The 25,687-nt window shown below is 38.9% G+C and overlaps 1 protein-coding gene across 3 annotated transcripts in view; it reads left to right on the top strand.

Moving 5' to 3' along the window:
• Window positions 1–25,687, top strand: part of LOC112142610 (T-lymphoma invasion and metastasis-inducing protein 1) — a 62,541-nt gene that overhangs the window by 8,191 nt on the left and 28,663 nt on the right. Inside the window, exons 2-9 of one of the 3 annotated variants that reach the window (XM_024266090.2) lie at window positions 13,738–13,839; window positions 15,976–16,616; window positions 17,135–17,409; window positions 19,352–19,618; window positions 19,718–19,949; window positions 21,897–22,069; window positions 22,545–22,769; window positions 23,667–23,852. In XM_024266090.2, the coding sequence (XP_024121858.1) occupies window positions 15,983–16,616; window positions 17,135–17,409; window positions 19,352–19,618; window positions 19,718–19,949; window positions 21,897–22,069; window positions 22,545–22,769; window positions 23,667–23,852 (1,992 nt within the window). In that variant the 5' untranslated portion in view covers window positions 13,738–13,839; window positions 15,976–15,982. Of the gene's footprint in view, window positions 1–13,737; window positions 13,840–15,975; window positions 16,617–17,134; window positions 17,410–19,351; window positions 19,950–21,896; window positions 22,070–22,544; window positions 22,770–23,666; window positions 23,853–25,687 lie in introns of all 3 variants that reach the window. The other 2 variants (XM_036215169.1, XM_036215170.1) reach the window with 2 other exon arrangements.

The raw sequence follows: 25,687 nt of genomic DNA, 5'->3' as shown, positions 1-25,687 counted from the left end.
TTTTTTTTTTTTTTTTTCGATCCACACAAAACCTGTCTTGAAACTGCAGACCGATGGGACCCCATGCTGTCTTGGCAGTGCTCTTGATTGAAAAAGAATGAACAATAATGGTTTTCATAATCACACATTTGAGCGAGAGGAGGAAAGATGATAAGCAATTTCTTTAAATGAACCTTAAACAAACAGAAAACACTAGCTAGGCAGTCATTTCAAAAGCCAACATGAAACAATAACATACAAAAAAAAACACAAAATGACTTTTTGATTGGATAATTATAAAACGAGGAGCAGGTGTGCTGATCAGAAGCAGGATGCAGGTGTGAGACCGTGAGCAAAGCTAGCACAAAAGGCAGAGAGGCGCAACAACATCAAGCAAACCAACTGACCAAACCTGCTGTCCCCATTTATGACTTAAGAGTTTTGATTTGGGTTCAATCATTCAAAAAACATTTATTTTAAACTCAAGGACTGATGCACTTTAAAGGAGGAGGTAGTTTGCCCAAAAGTTGCCAATAGGATTAAAAATATTATTAAGTAGCATATCTTTGTAGACCTCAAGAGCAAAGGAAATAATCAAGAAGATTTTTTTGCAAAACTTGAAATATCTGTCAATTTTGAAACAAACTGTTCTGGACACTCTAGGCATCAACAGCAAGCTGTAAGCTTCAGAGTTCACTTGGAAGATAACTTTTTATTTCTTTCACCTACTTGTATCATGTAAAGCACACTAAAAGCCTTATTAAAAAAAATAATAATAATAAAAAAAAAAAAAAAAAATAGTGGGCCATACAAATCTAGGGTGTTTTTGTGATTATGCTAACAAGGCTAACGTGTACATTGTTTTTTACATGTTTCTAAGTGTTGCAAATGAGGTTGGGAGTTGCAGGTATCGTGAGTACGCTAGTGCAGCTAACTTGTAGCAGTGTCACACTGGTTTTTTACGTGTTACCAACAGGGTTGCGAGTTAGCATACAGTTTTCACAGTAACGTTAGCTTTGGAGGTGCCAGTATATTTTTTTCTATGTGTTGTAAATAAGGTTGGTAGTGACAGGTATTGTGAAAATGTTAGCGCTGCTAACGTGTAGCGGTGTCACACTTTTTTTTATATGTTACTAACAGCATTTGGGAGTTAGCATAGTCACGGTAACTTTTGTTGTTTTAGTGATGTCAATTAGATTTTTTACGCGTTGCAAGAAGAGTCCGGAGTTACAGGTGTTATGAATACGCTAGCTAAGCTAACGTGTAGAGGTGTCACATGTTTTTTTTTTTTACGTGTCACCAACAACATTTGGGAGTTATAGTCACAGTAACGTTTGTTTTAGTTGTATCAGTCTGCTTTTTTTTTTTTTTTTGAAAACAAAGTTGGAATTTACATATATTGTGAATGCAGTAACGTGGCGAATGTGTAGTGTATCACAAGCAAGTTCTAGAAATACTGTAGAAATACTGCACTTTATTGTTTGACGTGCCTTATATGTGTCATAAGTTCAAATTCATTGATGGTGCGGCTTATAATCTGGTGTGCCTAATAGCGCAGAAAATACAGTAGGCCTATTCATAGCAGTGCTACATGTAAACATGTTATCTAAACTATCATTAAAAGCAGAAGGCTGCATGGTGCCGTAGTGGTTAGCATTTTTGCCTCACAATGAGAAAGTCCTAGTTTCATTTCTAGGCTTTTCTGGGTTATATCCTCTTTGTCCATGTTTGGGCTTTCTCTAGACACTTTTGCTTCCTCCAACAGTCCAAAAACATGTTTTATAGGTGACAGTATGACTAGTTTTTACTCAGGTGATTCTATGTTAGCTGAGTATAGACTCCAGTATCCTAGAACAGTGAACGAGGAAAAAGGAGGACAGAAAATGGATGCATAGACTTCAACCAGAGCGTGGAATCTGACAGACTGCAGCAGACAATCAGACATGACTCAGAATTTCATATTTTGAATCAATATTTTATTTGCTCTTAAATAGCCCCATTTCAGCTGTGAACTCTCTGGACTCAAGACGATCTTTGATCTTTGAATGTGAGATTGCTACATCATCATCTTGGATCACTGAATGATTTATTATTCTCACCATGAAAAAGTGGTTCATCATAATTCAAATATCAACAGGATTTCTGGGTTCACATCCAGGTTAACGCTGCTGCTCCCACATCCCAACATTTAAAGATTTTCTAACAAACGTTTTCATTGTTCACACCTAAATACGAACAAATGAAAAACATTACCACTTTTTTTTTTTTTATTGTTCCCAAGTTATAACATTACTGACAACAAATCAGGCCTTTTCACATCTGTCTGTCTTTGAACTGACACAGGATCCACCTCTATTAGACTCTTGGGATCCATCAGCACCACTCCACCTCTTTACCTCTTATGTCTCCCCCCTCCTCAGCATACATCATTCATCAACCTACCTGTGGCCCAACACTCGATTCCACCAGCTCCATGCCGCATTAACAGCCTCTCATCCTCCTTTCAGCTCCATCATCTGTTTTTTTACTCTCTTGCTACTTTCATCCCATCCTCTGTTTCAACCTTCACCCAAAATCCTCTTTTTCCTCTCATTCATCCACCCAGCCACCCTGATATTTCAATTCAACTTCAGTTTGCAGAAAGTAAATTTAGGATTTTATTTTGACAATTTTTGGTGTCTGTGTTTTCAGAAGAGTCCTTGTGATTTTAAGGGTTAAATGTCACAAATTTGTATAAATTGGACCTCAAATCTCAAATAAGAGATTATTAAACATCTTTTTTGAGTAAAAGGAAATTGAAACATTCCAACGTCATATATTTCTTTCATCTATATTTATAAAAAATGAAGCTTATACATTATTAAAAACAGCACGCAGTAAACAGGCTTTCAAGCTTAACTGCTCCGTACCAAAAGGCGCATCCACACTTCATTACTTCATTGCCATGTCAACCAAGCTGAAAAGAATATCTTTCCTCAGATAAAACTGAAAAACAGGACAATTTGCACACATCACAGCACAGCCTTAGAAGAGTTTTGTAGAGCAAAAACCACACAAATCCAGTGTGTACTTCTGTACCACAATGACAAGTGATACAAATGACAATAGACTTTCAATGCATTTTTCAAAACATATTTGATGACTAATTGGTAGAAAAAATGTAAGCATAAATTGAAAAGTCAGATTCTAAAATAAGCTTCATACTGTAGTAGTAAGGGACATTATTAATGGTGAGACTGAGACTCTTCTTTTGAGAAAGAGAATTGATTAGTTGATTTTTTGTGCATCGTATAGTGTGACAGTGTTGTGTGAGACTGTCTGCCTACCTGTTGTGAACCTTTTGGCACACATCCATAGACAGGCTTCCTGCACTGCTGTTTGCCTTCCTCCATTTATCTGTTTATGTCTCCCAGCTGTCCAGCTGAAGTATTGCTTACCCTTCTGGGTTTCTTAGGGACAGCAGCCTTATATCGGTCTTCTCTCTTTCTCCTGCTTCATTGTTGGAAATGAAGTGGTGGTGGGGGGGTTACACATTGTTATCTTTTTTTTTCTTTTGGAGAATAATGAAGTCTCCTATAAGCAACAGATGGCAAATAGCACACAATACAAAATGGTTTAACTTGCTGTTTTGATGCACAAATAGTAATAATAAAAAAGATTTAATCAGATTAAACAACCTTTAAAACCCTTTCTAAACTTAAGTTTTTCCGTAATCTAAATGTTGCTTTTATAACCAGATGACTTGTTAGTTTTGTACTTTTTCAGTTCATGCTTTTGATGTTCTACTAATCAACAGACCTGTTGTGTTTGTGGTTTGTTACTTTTGCTTTCAGTTCCCTGTGCAGTTCTGATTAATCCATAGACCCAAATGACTGAACATGTGTCTGTACATGTCCAGACAACACATTCTCACCTCAGACTTGTCACATATTGACGTTTGGTTAAAGACCCCTCTGTGTCAAAAATTGACGTTTTGGGTGTCCCTAACCCGAAGTCTTTTGAGGTACTGGCCGCAAACTGGAACCGGTCCAGTGCAGAGACGCAGAGCACACCGGTACCTTAACCCAGTACCGGTTTGCGTCCAGTACCGATTCAAGTCTGGTACTGCATCTGGTGCCGAGTTAGGGTACCAGTACCGGGTATGGGTACTGGTACTGGACCAGTCCGCGTCCTGTAAAGCATTTGATACCACATCCGGTACCGCGTCCCGAGGGTTGCGGACACTTGACTTTAAGAACAGCCAGTACGTCAAAAAAAAAAAAAAACTATGAGTTGGAGGAATCCAAAACGTCAAAAAGTGTCTCACGGAAGGGTCCTTACCTAAACGTCAATATGTGATGACTTGTGGATGAGAATATATAGGTTCAGATTTGGTTAATTAAAGGGGCCATGCAATGATTTTCCTAAGTCTTTTAGAGTAAACTATAACCATATAAATGATCATATATTACCTTTGGAACCCTAAAAAACATTTTTTTAATGAAATATATGTTCCTTTTTTGAGTTCTTTTGATACAAGGAAGTAAAACGGCTCAATTTCTGAAGCTCCGGCTTTCTCTCCTAGAGGGTGATGCCTAGATGTCACAACCGCTTTGGGGTTCTTTATTGTGAGGAATGAACAGTATAATACACTTAAAAGCTCAAAAAGTCGATTTTTCATGGTATGGGCCCTGTATAGAGATGTTTTGTTTGGGACATGAATATAGAAAAGGTATTTCCCTAAATTTGACCCTTTGCCTAAATCAGTGGTGAACAGAGAAACCATTTAAGATATAACTCACTACAACAGATGAAGCTTGATTCTGGAGTCTCCCAGTTTTACACCAATTACTCTTTCGGTAAAGTACCAAAATTCAAATTTCTGTATCTTCAGTTTTATTTTCCAATCCTCTACATTGACCTCTGATGGTGCAGAAACAACAGGTCACCAGTCAGAATCAACCAGTTCTAATTCCATCTCATGGGTCTCCCTCAGTTGAGCCGCTTTGGGATAACTTCTGCTCTTGTTTTCCTTTATACTTGACTTCAAAGATGCCTGCTTAGGTTGGGTTTACCACCACAAGGGTTTAGCCTGACCAGGAAACGCGTTTCTTTAGATCTTCAAACGGCCTTATTATGATGGAGGAAGTCTGTTGTAGCTGTTCTTAATTGCTGGTTCCCGAGATTAGCCTTATCTATACAAAGGATCTGCATGAAGAAGCCTGAACTGACCCTGTTACTCTTCACGGTTCATCCGTTCTTGGTAAGACATAAAGAGGACACAGCACTGGGATAACAAGACAGGGACACCAATGAATGTGGATATGGTCTACTATAACCTTCTAGAGAGGCTGCTAAGATATATCCTGACTAGAAGAGTGGAAATATGAATTATATTGTCTTAATCTGGTTTGCACATGCAGAATCTTGTTTTATTGATGCAGAAACGAACCGTCTGTGATGGACAACTCTTTCTATCAACTTCAAATGACGCGCTACCTTTGGGATGGGTTGCTGGTTATGAATTCTCAAGGACATTCATGGCCAGGAGTTGATCCTAGAGGGACAAACTCAATTCAAAAAGAGTTTCTATGTTTGTATTTTTTAAGCACTTTCGAAGCACATAAAAGGCCATGGAATAGATTTTGGCTTCAAGGTGGGTGTTTGAATTGTGTCCTTCTGTGGAAAAAGAAATGTGCATTTGAAGGGTAATGCTGTTAGTCATGGACCTAATTTCCCTTCAAATTTAAACTGAAATTTCAACAGTTTCTATTTCCACCCTTTTGATTGCTTTAAGACAGGTAGAGAGGAAAAAGAGACAATGTTCAAACAGAGGGGTTGGTGTTTCTCATATGGAGCTTTGTATAGATTGAATGGTTTTTATACACATAGAACCCAAAAACGTATTTCGTTCATACATCTGTCGGACCAGATCTGATGAAAATTGTGTTTTTGTGGCATATTTAAGGAAAATTAAGCTTAAAATTGCATTTCTGACTATTTCTTTATTCGAACCATTATCAGGACCAGATGAAAGAAATTACATTTAATAAAGAGTTTATTTGTAATGTAGAAAATATGCTGGGCGGGCTACAAGCTCCCTCAGAAATGGGGAGGGGAAGGGGGGCGGGGTTGCTCCGCAGCAATGGTCCGGTCCACAACTCAGAGGTGAATTTCTGATGAGCTGCTGTCGTAGAATACACCATGAGTTTTTCTTTAAATGGCATAATTAAAGTACAATTGGGAACACTTTAAAAATAGATGATTGGAGTGATTCCACCCTGGGGGAGCGGTGAGCTGCAGACACAGCTGCACTTGGGAACCATTTGGTCACACACCCCAATTTAATGCTGAGTGCCAAGTAGGGAGGCACTGGGTCCCATTTTTAGTCTTTGGCATGACTCTGTCTGGATTTGAACTCACAACCTTCCAGTCTCAGGGTGCAGACTCTTCCACAAGGCCACTGAGCTGATTCTGAATTTACACATCATAAAGTGCCGCTAATCTTTTTTCCTAAAATTCTTCTTACTCTTGTCAGTTTTTCCCCAAAGCTGTCACTTTTCCGGTACAATTTCAGCAGCTATTTCCTCGCCATGGCGCATAAATTATTTCCCACTTCTAATGGATAATTAATCGCTGTGCTTTTTTTTCTGCCGCTCACTCGTTTTAAAACAGCAAATCCCCTCATGAATATTTTGTTGATTGGCTTTTATGTTGGCGAGGGCATGAACCGTGCAATCATTGTTTCATCAGGAAGTAACTGAGGTATGACAGGAAATAGATGATATATCAGGATTTAACAACAGCGAAGTGTAGTTTTTCATTAGTGATTGTGCATTTGTGGTACATTGACCCAGAGGGCTTTAATTAACAATGCAGGGACTTAGTTTGACCGTGTAAGAAGACATTTTATGATTATTGAATTAAGACTCACGTCGATCTTTTTTTCAGCTATTTCTAAAGAGTTCCCAGTGGGCTATTAATTAGGATTGAGCCATTTATAGCCAAAATACCAATTTCTGGTACATAACTTCTGCAGAGCAGCACTAGTTCATTAGAAATTCGCCTCAGAGTTTTTGGTGGGACAATCAGCGTGGAGCAACCCCGCCCCCTCTTCCCCTCCCCATTGCTGAGAGCTTTGTTTACACTTTCTGTGTTGATAAACTCAATGAATTGATCTTAGCTTAATAGATGAATAATTGATCCATAAAAGTATAGATCGACCTAACGCATAATGCTAAAGTCTGCTAGCTTGAAGCTATAGGGATCTATAATGGGATAGGACGGCTAATGCTAACGCTCGGGGACTAAATGAACATATTTTTATACTCACAGGGATGACTTTTCCAAACTCTTTTTAGGATTTTTTTTTTTTTTTTTTTAATAACGATTTGTGGTCTAAAGCACAGTTTTTACACTGTTTGGCTGATACTTTGTTCTTCTTCTGGAATAAGGTGTAATGTTAAAAGGCGAACGCCACCTAGTGGCCAAACTGAAACACCCTCCAGGAGAGGCAGAACAAATGTTGGAGCTTCTCCTTTTGAGAATCCATGTAACACTGTATGCTATTAACAATCTCATTTTACAATATGTGAACTGTATCAGATTCATATGAAAATCATCAAAACATGTATAGATTTTTAATGTATTTCTTAACAAATGTGTAAAATCAAAATAGAATTGAATCGAAGTAGCTCACAGACCCTCAAACTAACATTACCGGCGCCACAAAAATGGCGAGCAATCCAGCGCTACAGTTTTGAGCCATTGAAACCTTGGATGAGGAGAGCGAGGAGACGGAGCTTGTAGCCGTCTCAGTGAATTTAGTGTCAAAAATAATGATAATTTGAATTAAAAAATACTTAAAAATTATTATTTTTAGTGTAATTTTCTTTGTATATGTCCTCCATTCTCAGAAAAAATACCACAAAACCTGATTTTTATCTGAGTGGTTCTTTGAAAATGTTGCTTTAAAAAATGGAGCACCATCACTCATAATTGGACAGATGAGTTATGAAGTTTCTTGTCTGAATTCTCACGGGGGCTGCAGGTAGTTAAGGTCTGTCAAGAGCAGTAGTGACTGAGTTGAGCTGAAGAAGCCGCACACACCCATCGATTCTCTGAGGCTTTTCCCTCAGTAGAGACTTGCGGTAGAGGCAATCTTCTTTAAAATATGGTAATCCCCCCCGACCGCAGCACGCTGCAGAGACAGTCCACAGAAATCAGAGTTAAGGAGCGAATAGTGTAAGCTGCTAAAAAGAAAGTTGAGGAGTGTTTTTCAGTGATGTTTGGTGACACTCGAAAATCCAACTTGGAGTAATTGGCCGACTCGGAATCCCTCTGCCGTGATATTTAATCCTCACGTGACACGCTGGCCTCAAAAATCAGAATCTTTTATTTTGTGAATGACATGCTCCAAGCTTGTGTGTGAAATTCACTTATATATGTGAATGTCTAAGCATCATTTTTAGGCTTTTAAATGAGCATTTTAAACAGTTTTTTAAAGAATGTGTCTTGTGCTGAGACTTGTGCTCACTCTGTTTCTGTGTTTAAGCTAAGAGTAGGGGGGAGGTGATGCGCGCCTTGTCAGATCCTGAAAGGATGAATAAGAAGCTAATCTCCCTCTTCCAGGGAATTGTGTGTCTCAGACAGTCTTCTCTCAGTGGGACTGTGGGAGTGCAGTGGAGTGTGCGCTCTCATCTTCGCGGTGGGATGTTTTCCGAGCGTATCTCGCTCTTGTCTCTTCATCAGATAAGTGTAATCCCTGCCTCAAATGTAAAAAAGAAAATGCACACATACACCCACCTGAGTGTAGCTTTACCACATTTTTGGAGATAGCTCTGTGCTTTGTTTGGTGTAGCAAATACTGAGTCCATCACATCTGGCTGCAGCGTTTCCTCAGTGCGGCCATTGTCTTTGAATTTGCGTGTTTGCACATTGTGTTGGAGTGTACAGGTGTGTATGCAAACACAAAATAACGACCTTTTTTTGCAGTTCTATTCTCATTTTGCTTTCAAATCATTTGTCGCTCTTCCTTTTACATCATGGAGATAACTAAGTGCAGAAATGAAAAAGGTGGGGAGGAAACTTGATCTGCGCACATGTGAAGGTTAGGGTAGCTAAGCCATAAACCCTCTTTGTTACAACTGAGTACAGACTGCAATTTCCCCTTAAAATTGATGATAAAACAATCAGATGGAGATTTAAAGACATAATTAGTTACAAAAACAACTCTATGCATTTAAAACTGCACAACACGAACCCTCTTTTCCCTTGCTGGAGTAAAGGGGGATGTTTCCTCGTTGGCTTTTGCGCATGTCTGTCAGTAAGCCAGATTAAGCAAAAGCTGCTGCTTGTCAAAAAACTTGGAGGGGGATCCAAGCAGAGGACAGGAGGATCTCATAAATTAGGGGAGTTTTTTTATGAAAAAATGAAAATAAAGCTTTGATTTTGGTGTTTGAGCTCTCTGAGGGCTGGTTCAGATTGAGACCAATGATGCTTCTGGTCATCTTTAAATAAAGCAGGCAGTTGCTTGTTTTTGTAAAGGATTTTAACTGTTCAAAGTTTGGAGAAAGTAGCTGATCATCTTTTGATCTGTTTTATTGTTGTGGTCTTTTATTTATGCTTATACCTTTTTTAGTAAAAAAAGAGGGCAATAGGTCTTTAGAAATTCACCTCTGAGTTGTGGGCGGGACTGTTGCTGCAGAGTAAGCCCGCCCCCTTTCCCATTATTTAATTGTTTACACCTGGGGGTGTTCAAACTCCTTTCAGTTCGAGGGCCACATTCATCCTGTCTCAAATGGGAAATACCATTTCTTCATCTCTTGTTAGAGCAGAATATCTTCTCCTTTGCTTCCCCTAGAGGCGGAATTGCGCATTGCGGTTGTTTCTTTAAAGAACCATAACTCGCCACAGGAACGAACTAGAAACTTCCTTTTTTTCCCCAAAATCCTTAATTTTTTTTCTCTTCATGACTAAGCCAGATTAAACCATCTGTATATTTGACACCCCTGGTTTACGTGCTACCCCTGCTATCTTACAGCCCGTCACTCCTCCAACCTAAAAAAATAACCTATGGTCAACTTGTTCTCTGTAGCTTTGTTTTTGTTTTTTCTGTCTCAGCTAGAAAAAATTCTCAAACAACCTAGTAGCCTAATCACTTTTTGTTATTATATTTTTGACAACAACATTTTGGTAATTGTGGTGTCGCACCTGATAATTTTTATAGCAACTTTACAGCGATGAGGCTGGCGGGGAACCAAACGACATTTTACCCAAATGTGGCACGCGCTTGCAAAGAAATGTTATTTCTTCATCCCCTTTTATGCCGGTATTTATTTTCCTTTGCTTCCCCTAGTGGCGGTATTGCGCCATAAACATAACTCGCCACAGGAATGGGCTAGAAACTTGCTTTATTTTTAACGTCCTTATAATTTTTCTCTTTATGACCAGGCTGGATGAAACCATCTGGTGGGCAGCATCCGGCCTGTGGAGCCTATGTTTGACACCCCTGGTCTACACGCTCTCCCGCTAGCTTACAGCTCATCACACCCCCAAGCTAACAAAGTAGTAGCAGTAGCTTCCTCATCACATCTACAAGCTTTTTCCAACAGCAGTTTTTCTTCTGCTCTTGGTTCACAACAATTTGAATAAATAAATACTCAGAATTGCAATTTTAAGCTTAATTGTATTAATTTATGTTCTCCATTGTGGGTAAAACGTCACAAGAACATGTTAAAAACACCAAAAAAACAGTTCTCGTCACAGTGAAATATGGGAATTTTTTTTTTAATAAAGGTTGCAGCATTGTAGTTACATTGCAAAAAACAAACTTTTTGAGTTTTTAATTTCATGATAGAGCATAAAATCGCATTAATAAGACTAAGAGACTGGCGTGTTTCACCCCTCTGTACAGTAAGACATCCACGCGGCGTCCTGTTGGAGTCTTCAAGCTGAGCGGTGTGTCATGTCAGGGTGGAGCTGTGAGACAGGTGCAGAGATGAAAAGACTGGCAGGGGGAGTGTGGGGTGTGCCTGCTCCTTGGCTGTTCTGACAGGCCTTTGGTATTTTTCCAAGGAGTGTGTGTGAGTAGGAAAACCTGCTAACGCTTCTTTTGGGATTGTGCAGGTGTGTGTGTGACAAGAAACTAACTCGCCTTCCTGAACGTCTAGTTTCGGGTGCATGACAGATAGGAAAGCCCAAAGCAGTTGATTGGTTCTTTATTGCAACTGTCCAACTGTCACAATAGTTTCCGACAGCTTCAGCGCACATGTATTCGTGTCTCTTTGTGAGGTTTTCTGCTCCCAATATTTTGCTTTGGAGTAAAGTAGTTAATAAATAATATTCTGTTTAAGCTGTCATGTGATAGAATTCACTTCAACTTGATCAAATCTTTGTTTTTCTGGCAGTGGCCCTCTCAGCATGTACAGGTGGCTGTGTTTTCATCTGTGAGTGGGCATGTCTGCGAGGCTAACAGTGCCTTTGTGCATGCTGTTGTGTTAACACGCTCTCGACGTGTTGATTTACAGCGAGAAATCAGAAGCTGGGAGACGAGAGTGAATAATTACGGTTGCCCCCTTTGTCTCTCAAATAAGCCAGAGGAGTCTGTCTCTTACTTTGCACACCAAGTAGAAGCCCCAAAACAGAAAGGCCTCCAAATTTTCCTTTTTTTTCCCTGATCACACTTGCATTCATTTCCTCTTGCAGCGTCCTCCCACCTCATGCATTTCTCCTCCGGCTTCACCTCACCTCTCGGCTCTGTGTGGGCTAAGAAGAACTCTCCCCACCCCGTCTTGTTATCGCTGCATCTCTTGTGCCTTGCTGCAGGGCACTCTGAGAGGAAGAGACTAAACATTTTAGTTGGTGCTTTTGATTTCCCCTGTGTGGTGTCAGGTTTGTTTGTGCTTGTGCAGTTTTTCTCATCCCGACTACAAAACGTACCAGTCTGTATGTGGTGGTGAGTGAGATGAAGTCCCAGTGAGGGTCAAATCTGCATTTGTTTTGAAATCTTATAAGTTAAACGTTTGTGTGTAAGCATTCTGTCCATTATATGTGGGTGCCATCCATTTGTCCATAAATCAAGAGCTTTGTGCGTGCGTCGTGTATTGGTTTCAGGGGGTGGGTGGACAGCACGTAGGCTGGCCTCATCAGAAAGATAGACTAGATGAGAGAGGAGGAATAAAAGGCAGAATGAGAGAAAAGAGGAGAAGTGTGGAGGTTGAGTTTTGCTTTCCAAAGCGTTAAAAATTCAAATATTAACAGTAAAAAAGAGTATTTTCTTTCTTTAATTTTTGCTTTGAGCAATCTACTGCATAATTTTGTTGCAGCTGCTGTTCAAGTTTGGTAAAAAAAAGAGGGATTTTAACCTTGTAAAGATTATTACATCAAAGAGTTGTCAGAAAATTGTGTAATTTTCCACAAATGTTGCATGTTTTTAATACAGCAATTAGTCATTTAAGGAAAATAATAACAATAGATGAGTTAATCTCAAGCTAAAGTGTTGAAAATTAGCAAAAACTTTTCCCGTTTTTGAGATGTATTGAAGGCAGCCATTTTGAAATGAGCAGGAAAAGTCCTTCTACTGCCCCTAGTGGAATAAGAATAAACTGCAGGGCAGAAAACAACCAATTTATATGCACGGTGTTTTCAAGGAATGTTTTGATAGTGTTAAAGAGATAAAGGTCTCAGAATTACATGTATCAAGTATGATACAAATGGTTATATAGGGTTAAGGAACAAACTAAAGCTTTTTTGCATTAAAAAAAAAGAGAGAAGTGGTTCAAATGGCAAATTATGTTACAGATTCAAACTGGGTTGATGGTCATCGACCTCGCAGCTGATAAAATCCTTTAATCTTTCTTGCAAGAGAGCCTCTCTTTCATCGTTTTCCTGCTTATTGGCTTATCAGACTACAATCATATCTGATTACTGTGTTTATTCTACAGAAGGCAGCGGCCGGCCTTACAACTGCCGCAGCATCAGATTACCTCTGCAGAGCAAAATAATCTTTTTGAATTATTTTAAGAACTGCAACATTTTTTATAAATCCAAACAAGGAAGTATGCCTTTTTCACAGTACATATCGCAATATAAAAAAAATCTTAGTCAACCCCCAACCAGCTCCAGGGTAGTATTAGAGGAAATTAGGTTGTGTTGGCAAGAATCATTGAAAGAAGTCTTAAGCACTGTAGCGTCCACAGCTTATTCCGTCTGCTGTCGATTCACCATCAGTCTGCACATGTGCACACATTCTCCTTTTGTCTGCAGGCAGACAAGGGGGTGTCGTCCAAAAAATGCTCGGTGCACATGCCTGTGCATGTTTGGAAGGTTTTGGGTGGGCAATAAATTTCAGGCTGCCTGCAAATCCCCCCCTCAGGCTCAGAAAATGTAAAATCTTTGTTTGGTTTCTGGTTATATTTCTTATCTGATTAGTACTAGTTCTCATTTTTTAACACGGTTACCACAATGTGGGATTTTTTTGTGTTTTCCATCTAGTTTGCTAGCTTTAAGCTGTTTTCCAGCATCTTGTAGTATCTGTAAATAGGTCAAAAATTCTTTAGATAGTCTTTAAAATTAAAAAAAGCAAATCAAACCATTCTTTTTTACCAAGAATTCTTAATTTAAGAAAAAAATTGTTAATATTAACACATTTTCTCATTATTTTTCCATTATAAAACATATTCTTTTAACTGAATAGGGCCTTTTTACACTCATTTTTTGCAGTGCAGTTTGTTTATTTGACTGAATCTCCTCTTCCTCTCACTTCTTGTTTCCTCAAAGGTAAACCGATCTCAACCTTTGAGCCCATCTGAATTATGTGGCTGGTAAAATGTGACGGCCCAGCGATGAGAGCGAGATAATGATGTCGTCAAATACCCACAGGTAACCACACTTTTTTCTTTTTTAAACCCTTTCCGGATAAACACTCTTGGAATTGCGCGGTTAGTGTTTCCGGCAGTCGTTGGCACATTCTTTCAGTCAGTGTCTTTCAGTTTAAGCTCACGCTGACGGCTTGATGACGTGAGCTTGATGATGCGTGACTCACAGAGGACAGCCCGATTTGTCAGCATTTGTCAACAGGAGAAATTATTTTTAGATTTAAAAAGAAGCTGCAATTATAAACAAATATTTATAGATCCTAGATTACTACAGAAATCAATTCTGTTTGTATTTTAAGCGCAGCTTCATAAAAGGGCTTTCAGCTTTATTTCCACTTCTTTAGTGTTCAGTTTCTCAAAATGTGGCACCTATAAAGATTAATCTAGCTTCGTATCAAAGTACTGAAGTCTAATTTTCTTCTCCATTCTGATGTTGTGCAGAAATAAATGCACTTAGCTGCTGCTTTTTGATTGGCTGATCGGAAATGTGCGTCAAAGTGCAGTTGAACAGGTACAGCTGTTGTGACAACAAGATTCTAGCAATAGCAAACTGATGCACAGCAGCGGTGGGAATGCGCATGTCTTTCATAGCACAACAATAACTGTAGTGCCAAGTTTGTTTTAGATCAGTTTGAAGGTAAAGTGAAAATGTTGCTTGAAAAAGTTCGAATGAATCTGAATTGTGTCCTGCTACTCTTCGTGCATTTTTTGGCACGTAAAAACTCAATTACACTTTACAGTGTCAGCAATCTTGGCATTAAAACATTCAGCTCATTCAGGACATTACTGCTTGTGTTTTCGGTATTCATAAACTTCATAGTTTTTTAAAGTATTGCAAAATATACCACAGGAAATGAAGGAGAAACTGCTCTAATCCTTCAAAAACTTTGTACACTCTTAGCTTAATTTGGCATTTAGCTTTTATTTAAACTACATGCTATGTGTAGGCAAGTTTAGATTTTTTTTCCAGTTTTTTAGGCAAATTTGAAGTAAAGCTAAAATTTTAGAATTATGCTAGCTGTTTTTTTTTTTTAATTTAGACACTTTTTCAAGTTTTTGGCTACTTAAGACTTTAGCAAAAAATTTAGCATTAAGCTAGCTGTTTTTTGTTTGTTTTTTTTTTTTTTAGTTAATTTAAACATGTTTCCAATTTTTTGGTCAATTTGGACATTTTAGCATTATGCTAAATGTTTTTGGCTAATGTAGACATGTTTCCAGCTTTTTGCCTAGCTTGGAGTCTAGCTAACTATTTAGCATTATGCTAGATGGGTTTTTTTTTGTTTGTTTTTTGTTGATAATTTAGACACGTTTAAAGTTTTTTTTGTCTAAATTGGAGTTTAGTTAACATTTTATTATTATGCTAGCTGTTTTAGCCAATTTTGACAGGTTTCCAGTTTTTTGCCTACATTGTAGTTTAGCTAACATTTTAGCAAGCTTTCAGCTTAAGCATTGTCAGCTAACTGTTCTGACGTCTTTAGTGGCCACATTCAGTTTACAGCATTCACACTTGCATTATTGCAGATAATGCTTTAATCACGTTGAAGTATTTTTTATGGAATTGCATCTTAAATCTATGAGTAAAAAAGATTTGACCTGTTAACTATGATAACAAACTTAGTAGTCCTTTTTTTGTTCAAAGTATCCTGTGTTTGTAGACCAGAAACCCCTGAAAATGTAAAGTGTCTGTGCAGCTTGTGCTTCACCAAACTGCAATCATTAGGGTTGACACACCTTTCAAAAGTGGTATCACACCTGTCCTGGCTGCAGGCAGATTTCCCATGATTCATTTCAGTTCCATTGTCCCTTTTAGCAGAAGACAGAGAGTTATCTGGACACGATTTGACAGTGTTATTTTACAGCTATTGCCACTGTTTATTATAAACCTTTTTTATCATTTGGAGTGAGTTTAGAAAAAAAATGTATATATTTCATTTCAGTCAGAAAAGGCTTTTTTTTTAATTACGATAATGTCTTTTTTAGGCAAAATTAAAAAAAAAAAACAGTTGTTTTCTATTGCATATTTTTGGCTGGAATTCAAATGAATAGTTTTATAAATATTTTTCACAGAAATCAGATAATATATGTCTGAAAAGTAACTTTTCATTCTTACTGAATTGCTTGTTTCCTCTATGCTCCACAGCTAAACAATGGGAAACGTGGAGAGCCAAGATGGAGTCCGAAATTATTATGGTGATGAGGCGGGACATCTCTCCCGCAAGCACACATCCCGCTCATTCCGCCTTCCCAACACGCATGGCGTCCCCCGCCGTCCAAGGCACTCTCCGTCAATGAACCAGGAGCACAGAAACTCTGCAACCTCAACTCGCTCCTCCAGCACCCCAAGCATCCCACAATCCTTGGCGGAGAACGGGTTGGAGCCTTTCAACGCAGCTGATGAGTTAAGCGAGTTCGGCGCGAACCCTCACTGGACACAACGCGTTGCCATGACAATGAGGCCAGAGTCCTACCAGCAAGATGACGACCCTTTGGCAACGCCGACCCCTGAAACCTCAGAGGCCGACACTGTTCCTCGGGATGGGGGAGAAGACTCGGCAGGGGAGGGGGAAGCGGCAGGGGTGGAAAGGTACCTGCAGCGAGTGACCGAAGGCTCCAGAGATGGAGGGAACTTTAAAAAGAAACGCTCAAAGTCGGCAGACATGTGGAGAGAAGATAGCCTGGAGTTCTCCTTATCCGACCTCAGCCCGGAGCATCTCACCAGCACTGAGGAGATGATTGATGGAGGAGAAGAAGAGGAGGAGGAGCACTTCACTTGCCCCAGAGGTAGAGCAAGTAAATGCATTGAAGCATCTATGATGGTCGGAATAAAAACTTAATGTTTTTGTGCACCAATTAGAGAATGTTTATTCATTTATTTGCACAGCCCTGCAAATTAAACTGATATATTTTTTAAGAATAAGTTAGTGCACAAATAATAAAAATTGATTTCCTTTATGGTGCAGGTGAAGATGGCGCTGACATTGAAATAAAATTGCTGCTACTTTCCGTGTACAGGAAATGATTTAGCCAAATGTGCTGATTGAAGGTTCACGTTCATCCATCACTCGCAGCATTTCACTTGATCACAGCCTTGTTAGTCGAACGGCTGCCGAGCAGGAGCTGGAGGGCTTCAGCGTGACAGCATGCGGTGCCGGCTAACTTAACTGATTGAGGTTAAAGTGCTGCCAGAGGCGGCGGGCTGGTTGAAAGTAATTGTGGACTGGCTGCAGGCACACCTTCACAGACATTTAAAATCAGCCGCAAATAGCCCACTCATTGAAAACACTTTGTGTATGTCCCAGGTTCTGAAAGAGCATCGTCTTTGGACCATCTGTGCAGCCAAAGTCCTGGCCGACGGGGGCAGAGGGGTCGGTATATTAAAAGCCACAGAGTGGAGTGCAATGGAGATGGACAAGAGGATGGGTTGATGTCTCCTAATGAAGAGGACGGCGGCGGATACGAAGCTTTTACTCTCCCTTGTCGGCGCTCTCACTGTCTCTCTGAGGGCTTGTCAATACTGGGGATCCCGAATGCACCATGCCCCACCTTCCAGGGACGACGGGCGCAGACCACTCAGGTTAGATTAAATTACACAAGTGGACACTTTCCATTTGAGAGTGAAACTTCTCAGTGTACAGCACTACTTTCTAAAGACCCCTTTAGAAATGCCTGCTTGTGACTTCGCCATTTTGGGAGTCAAATTGTCGTGTCAACTCAACTGTCTCTTTTTGATCATTTCCTCCGTGTTGACAAATTAAAGGGCTGCCAGGTCTGCACAACGCACCTACATACAAACACAATGCAGAGCACCAAGGCCATGAGGACGAGGTCGTGGTCTGTCCATCAAAAGACTGTGTTATATTTTATCAAAATGTATTCTTACATACTGACCGAATCCAAAAAGTATTCATATTGCAACAATTCAATAAGCATCAACAGCATTGATATCAAAATGATGATTTATCATCAACATGAGTCTAACAGAGAGAAACAAACTGAGATGCTGCTTCCTCACATTTGCATGTTCTTGAGAAAAGTTTCCATGTTTTTGTCGTGGATCACCACCATGGATCACCATTCAAGGGCCTATACAAAGCAAAATCAACTTTTTTGAGCTTTTAAGTGTTTTAGAATGTTCATTCCTTACTATACACAACCCAAAAAAGTGTAATGTTAATCAATTCATGCATTTTAGAGTATTTCTCTGAAAACCCGCCCCTCCCAACCTATGAAAATAAACAAGTTATCATGAGCTGATGTCACAAAGTGTGAACCGCCCCTTTCAGGAAGACTCAGTGCTGACAGAACCACCCCCTAGGCTAACATAAACATTTTCTCTGCAAAGCTAGTGGTGATCCGCCGCTACCTTCGCCATTCATCCAGTGGTGCTCAGCTGCTAGTTTCGCCACTCAGCTAGCGGTACTCAGCCTCTAGCTTTGCCGCTCAGTCGCTAGCTTTGCCGCTCAGCCAGTGGTGCTCAGCTGCAAGCTTCGCCACTCAGCCAACTCTGCTGCTATCCCCAGCCATTGTTCACAACAGAGTCCTCAGTTGGGTGCCACACTTTCTGTTTGACTGCGGCAATCCGCAACTTTTTACACCAAAGTTGCCAATTTTACCTGTTGGATGTATCAAAAACAATGTACTTGACTCCCGAAATGGGGGACAACGTTGAATGTGTGACATCACTGCAAGGGGTCTATAGTTTATCTGCTGTGCTGCAATGTCTGCCTTTTCTTACTGTGAGAGAAGACGTTGTTTATCAGTATCCAGGAAGTTCAGGGAGTTCAGACGTCACAGAAGACAGCAGCCAGTCCACCAATTAACATCTTGTTGACAACCAGGAGGATCCATGTCTTAACTTGTGTGTGATTCCATGCACTCACATTGCTCTTCAACGAAAAAACATAACTTATCCATAAATAAACATTTAAAACAATTTTTCTTTATGGTTTAATTGAATTTAAGAAGTGGAAATGAGTTATTTGTGGTGATAGATCACAAGGCCATTTGAAATAATTTTTATGACTTAATGCACTAAACAAGTCAGTACAGATGCAGGATTTTTGTTCAGATCATCCCCACAACTCCCAAGCACCCTGTGAGTGCAGATCACCCTAAGTGCTTATTATAAATTCATCCATCTTGGCGGAGGAGGCTGCCAGATATAAATAGACCGACAAAACAGCAAAACAAAGAAAATAAAGAATGGAGGGAGCCCCTCTTTGGTGAAAGGAAGGAACGCTTCCTGCTTTACGCAAAAAGCTGTCTTTCATTGGAAATTCGTGGAAAAAACAAGCATAGATAGATTTTTCCAGCAACTTTTATTTCATATGCACACCATTGTCAGCTCACAATTCTCTAGAGATGCTGTCATGTTGACTGGAGAGAGCTAACTGTATAATTCAGATTGACAGATTTGTTATTCAGGTCAGTCAGAGTGCTTCTTTTTTGCTACTCCTCATGCAGTTCTTATTTAAGCATTGCAGTCCACATGTAAATCTGTTTTTTTTGTCTGTCAGAACATTTCTGGTGTCTTGAGTGAGGGGAGCGAGTATGACGACAGCGGGATTGATGGCGTTGCTGCAGATGGAGATGGAGATCTGGTGGGGCGGAGGTGTAAGGCCATGTCAGCCTCCTTCTCAGTGTACTCGGCCACGGAGAGTTGTGTTTTTAACGGGAGTGACAGTGGGAGCAGCAGCGCAGGTGGAGGAGATGGACGAGGAGGAGAAGGAGGCAGGGGAGGAGTATATGAGAATTTTCGTAAGGAGCTGAACAGTCAAGTCTGGGTTAGTTGCATTTCTATGTTTGAACCTTTAAAAATTTGGCGTATTTGTGATCTAGTCAACGTTATTTCCAATATCTTCCTTATTTTTTTTTTTTTACAGAGGAATCAGGGCCCAGACTGTCTGGAGGAAGCAGGCTCTGCTGTTAGTGATGAGCAGAGTAGTGGCACACTCAGCACTGCGTATCCATCTGACGCTGTGATGGGCTGTGCACAGGGCACAGTCAGAAAAGCTGGGGTTCTGGCTGTGAAGAACTTCCTGGTTCATAAGAAAAACAAGAAGGTTGAACCTGCAACACGGCGCAAGTGGAAAAACTACTGGGTGTCTCTGAAGGGTACTGTCAAAACCTTTTTTTTTTTTAAGACTCGTTGATTAAGCATAATTATTTTGAGTTAAAAGAAGTTACATAAGATACTTGGTAATTTAGGGGTTCCCTTAAAGAACATTTTTATGTCCTAAAGTCACATGGGTTAGCTAAACCACTGAGAATAGAATTATTGTTATTTTACACAAAAAAATAATAATTTAGTGGGCACCGATTTAATTTATTTCATTATATTTATGAATGTATGTCCAAGATGCTCATATATTCCTAAAATAAATTGTGCAGTGTTTTTTTCTTTTATTTCCACTGCTGACAAATCAAATTTGATCATGATGCCTTGTGTGATCTACCATTCATCCAGCATACATACATTTCAAATACTGGGCAAAATATTAGGGAAAAGTGTAATCTTCTTTAACCGTTTTTTATTATTAGGATATGTCCAAAGCAAATTAATTTATGCTGCAAAACAATGCATACTTGCTGTCCAAAGGGGAAAAGAGAAAAGCATGCATATGTAGGTTCAAACCAAGGTAGATTTATATAAAACTTAAGAAAATGCCTTTGTTACTTATGTTTTTTCAAAACATTTTACTGAAAAGATGTAGACCAAGGTGTTTTATTTTGAAAAGGAACTCACACCTGCCTTTGCCAAGGGTAAAACTGTAAAAAAATCCAATGTGTGTATATATATATATATATATATCCACATATAAGCATATAATATACACTGTACATGCAATACACTGTATAAATATATATAGTATATACAGTGTACACTGTGTACAGTATATACACAGTTTACATATACTTTATGAATATTTTTCGTATATATGTACACTGTATATACAATATATACTGTATTTATGCAGTGTATATACTGATGTAATATATATTGTGTGTATATATACTATATAAATATATATAGTATAAACAGTGTACACTGTATATACACAGTGTACATATTTGCGGAATATATATATATATATTTTTTTCACATATATGTTCATTGTATGTACAATATATATTTATGGAATATATATACTGTATAAATATATATTGTATATGTACTGTGTAAATATATATTTTAGATGAAGTATAGACTATACTGTATTTAGTATATGGACAATGTACATATATGTGGAAATATATTTTTTCCGCATATATGTACACTGTATATAGAAAACATATTTATACAGTATATAAACTGTGTAAATATATACTCTTTATATACTGTATAAATATATATTATATATACTATATAAATGTATATTGTATACAAAGTATAGACTGTACACTGTATTTAGTATATGGATAGTATATATATATATATATATATATATATATATATATATATATATTTTCCCTGTATATATACACTGTATATGCAAAATATATTTATACACTATATATATTTTTTATATATACTGTATAAATATATATAGTACAGTATAGACTATACCCTGTATATAGTATGTGCACAGTGAACATATATGCGGATTTGCGGAATATATATATTTTCCACGTAAATGTACACTGAATAACATGTGGCATCAATTTTTTTCTAGTATCTTGCGTCAAACATAATATACGAACGAACATCTAGCAGCCACAGTAACATAAAGAAAAGCTTCTTGCCCTGACCTCAGCACGTTTAATCTCCCACACTCCCACTTCTATTAGACTGTAATTACATCAGACTAAACACATTCCATGCCCTTGGCTGTCAACCTTGCTGTCCTCTCTCGCACTCTTCTCTGTGGTCATGCATTACGTCTGCTCAGCCTCATTCCAGTTTAATTTTACACCCGGATCCGTACCTAATCTAATGAAATGCAGCATCTGCAACCCCTTCTCCGCCTGCTGCTGCGTTTTCTAAATGAATAATAAAGCTAAATGTAAAGTTACGTACGCTGCCTTTATACATCTTTAATCATTTTCTTAATCTTTTTCAAGGCGGGACCCTTTTTTTGTACGAATCAGATGGTCGCTCAGGCATCGACAATAACAGTGTTCCCAAACATGCTCTTTGGGTGGAGAACAGCATTGTCCAAGCGGTACCTGAACACCCCAAGAAAGACTTTGTCTTTTGCCTCAGCAACTCGGTCGGAGATGCCTTCCTGTTCCAGGTGAGGAAAGCATAGTTTCTGGAAGTTTAGCTTTTGAATCCTTTTTACCCAAAATATTGTGGGCGAAATGAACATTCTTTGAAATATGTAGTACAGGAAAATATTTTTTTGATTACATATAAAAGCATCATTCATTGATGAATGGGTTTAGGTTTTCAAGTCTTTTCATATGTGCAGGAATTGTGTGCTTTCTCCTGACACACAAACTCATGACCTTTATCTATGTGTTAAAGATGTGCCAGTCCCCTGCCTGTGTGTTTGCTTTATGTCTGACATGTTTAAAGGCCACTCTGTCACACTGTGACACCATTTCCCCATAGCGACTATTGTGTACACAGAAATGTATCCAAACTAATGACAGCTTTCCACCAACACTATCCGGTTCTGAATGGACAATATAATTAACAAAATGATAATGAGAAAAAAGCGGCTCCTCTAAAGGTTAAGTGATTTGCCTCTCTCTGTGTCTCGTCAGACATCGGGCCAGACTGAACTGGAGAACTGGATTACTGCGATCCACTCTGCGTGTGCTGCTGCTCTCGCTCGACAGCACCACAGGGAGGACACCGTGCGGCTGCTCCGGACCGAAATCCGCAAGCTGGAGCAGAAGATTGACATGGACGAGAAAATGAAAAAGATGGGAGACATGCAGCTTTCCACAGTCACTGATGCAAAGAAAAGAAAGACCATACTTGAACAGGTGCACACCCAGAAACTGTCGAAGAAAAGTTGAACCAAGGAATGCAAAAAAAGGGCAATATTGTTCATGTTTTTTTTAAAAAAAAAGTTAAAAGTAGAATTTTTGTTTTGCTTTGCTCCATACATCAAAATAAATATGAACACATCCACACATTTTTGCATATATGCTAATATGATAACATATTTACTAAATGTGGAATTAAATCACACATTTCCAGCAAGCAGTGAAATTACATTTTCCAAAGCCCCCTCAAACAAAAACAAATTTTTTATTGGCATAAATGAAGGCTAGTTTGTTCCTGTGAGTGTGATCCACCTCCCACAGCCTGACCCATAATGCACTGCACACAGAACAACAGGTCAGCAACTGTTGGGGGTTGAGCTGCTGAGTAATACCTCTCTTCAGGGGCTTCAGCACTCCATCCTATTCCTCCCACAAGCCAAAGAACCATGTATCACCAAGTTTTCCATTGTGCACGTTTCATTTTTTTTCCCTCTACTCCATTTTTTGTTTTTGGCTAAACCTAGATTTATTTAAAAAATCATGTTTTTGGTGTTATTAACACGATGAAAGACCTACGTAAAAAAACAATGAGTTTCTAAGTATTTATTAATTCAAATTGTTTTAAATCGGGAGCAGATGTACAAAATGCTGTTGGAAAAAGCTAGCTGTGATGTACACAATATCTCCATTCTGATAATGGGAAACGAGGGCAGGCGTACTTAGTCCCACCCACATTTCAGTGGTAAATTTCAAATGAGCTACTGTCGCTCTGCAGAAATTATGTCCTAGAAAACAATATTGATTGAGGCTAAAAACTGCTTTATCATATATAAAATACCACTGGGAGCACTTGTAAAATAGATCAAACATGTTTGTATTTGTTGCCCCTGTCAGATTTCTCTGTGGGAGCAGAACTTGGAGCGGTTCCACATAGATCTCTTCCGATGCCGCTGCTACCTGGCCAGCCTGCAGGGAAGCGAACCTCCCAACCCCAAACGTCTTTTGGGTTTCGCTTCACGTCCTACAAAAGCGGCCATGGGTCGTCTGGGCATCTTTTCTGTCTCTTCTTTCCACGCACTGGTAAGTTTAAAAAATATATCTTTCTCCCACATTTTCTTCTACATATTTGTACCCCGACAGTTCAAATGTTCTCCAACCTGCTGTGCAGTACTTCTGTTAAAGACTTCCATTCTTGGAACTCCTCCTCACGTGTTCGTACATGTCCCAGTAGATTTTGCCTGCTACTTTCCCAGCTGCCTATCCTCAAAGGCAGCACAGCTTGGAGAGTGGGTGTGTTTGTGTTGCTCTGACTGTTTTGTCACCTACGCCTACTAAAAGCAAAAATGCCTGCTTTGCCTGACTAATATTCTCACTAATTCCCTCCACCTTTACGTAAGGGAGGAAATGAATATGTAACGTGGGTTTGTTTTCAATAGAAACAGTGAAAAAAATTGCTTATCTTAGCATTTTTACTGCAAAAAAATCCTTGCTTGAATATATTTATATAGATTATTGAATTTGAACATTTTTGACATTTATACATCACTATTCTAAAGAGAATTTTTAAATCGATACTTTTGCAAAAACCAGGAACAAAGTGATAACATTCTTTCACTTTGGTCTCTATTCATAATGCATGCTTGTGGCTGAAAGTCCCGTTGGCTCTGTGCTGCATGTTGTATCTGAAACCTCTCAAGAATGCTCAAACGGAAAGGAAAACATAAAAGGAATGATGTGAACTGAAAGGTAAAATGAATAACACCAATCATCCATTCATAGGAAAATATAAATTGAAATGAATCAGTGAATGCAATAGTTTAAATTGGAAGCTGTGGTTAAATCTCCCATTTAATGATAAACTACAGGGAGGAAAATGTTGAAGCAGCAGTAGCTTGATGTTGATGCAGGGCAAAGGCTGTCCACTCTGGTTCAGCCCCACATAAAAAGTCACACCTATCAAGAGATTGTCAAAAACGGTCCTCGTCCTATGAGTGTAGCTTCACACCCTGATGACAAAAGCCCATTTTAGCCCAGTCAGCCTGAAAAAACAGTTAATAAATCATTTAAGGAGAGTTAAAAACTTTATACGTTTTTTGTTTTGTTTGTTTTGCATCAGCTTTTCTGAAAAAGAAGTTAAAAACTGATTTATAAAAAATCATGTTTTTGTGGCATTGAGGACATATACTAAGTAAATTAAGCTCCAAATTACATTTCTTTATTTGAATTATTGTGAATCAATTCAGAAAAAAATGCAGTTTGAAAAGGAACTCACTTGTGCGGAGAAATACATTCCGAGCCCTCATTAACTGGGAGGGGAAAAGGGGCGGGGTTGCTCCATGTCAATACAGTCCTGCCTACGAATTTCAGATGAACTACTGCTGCTCTGCAAAAACTATGTCCTAGTAAACAATACAGGTTTTTCAATTTTTACTAAATTAGTTAAAAGACAACTGGGAACACTTTTAAAATAGATCAAAGTGGGTATTTCAGACAAACATACCTTAAAATCATAAAAATTAAAAAGTAATGTGGTAGGATTAGATATTTTGGTATTGTTTGAGAGTTTGCAAAATCTCCTCTTGGAAAAGGAGCAAAGAGAACATTTTGTAGAAATACATCTAGACTTTCTAATAGCAGAGAGGCCACAGGAGCTTCCCCTTTAACTCACAGACATGCACATAAAAACGCAGCATCCTAAATCGACAGCGTTTTTTTTTTTTTTTTTGGTGATCGGCGAATCGATACAAACTCCGTTAGTACGCCGGCATCCCTGAGGCACTTTCCCACAAACAGGCTTAGCCCTCTCTGCCCCTTGCCCCTCCTTTTCCCTGCACTGCCTACACTCCTACCTCCTTTGTCTGTTCCTGCCTCCCTCAGTCTCTTCTGCATTTACTTTATCTGTTTTATTTTTTATT

Source organism: Oryzias melastigma, linkage group LG14, assembly GCF_002922805.2.
Source record: "Oryzias melastigma strain HK-1 linkage group LG14, ASM292280v2, whole genome shotgun sequence".
In the NCBI taxonomy this organism is placed as follows: Eukaryota; Metazoa; Chordata; class Actinopteri; order Beloniformes; family Adrianichthyidae; genus Oryzias; species Oryzias melastigma.
This window is presented reverse-complemented; position numbering and strand designations above follow the sequence as displayed.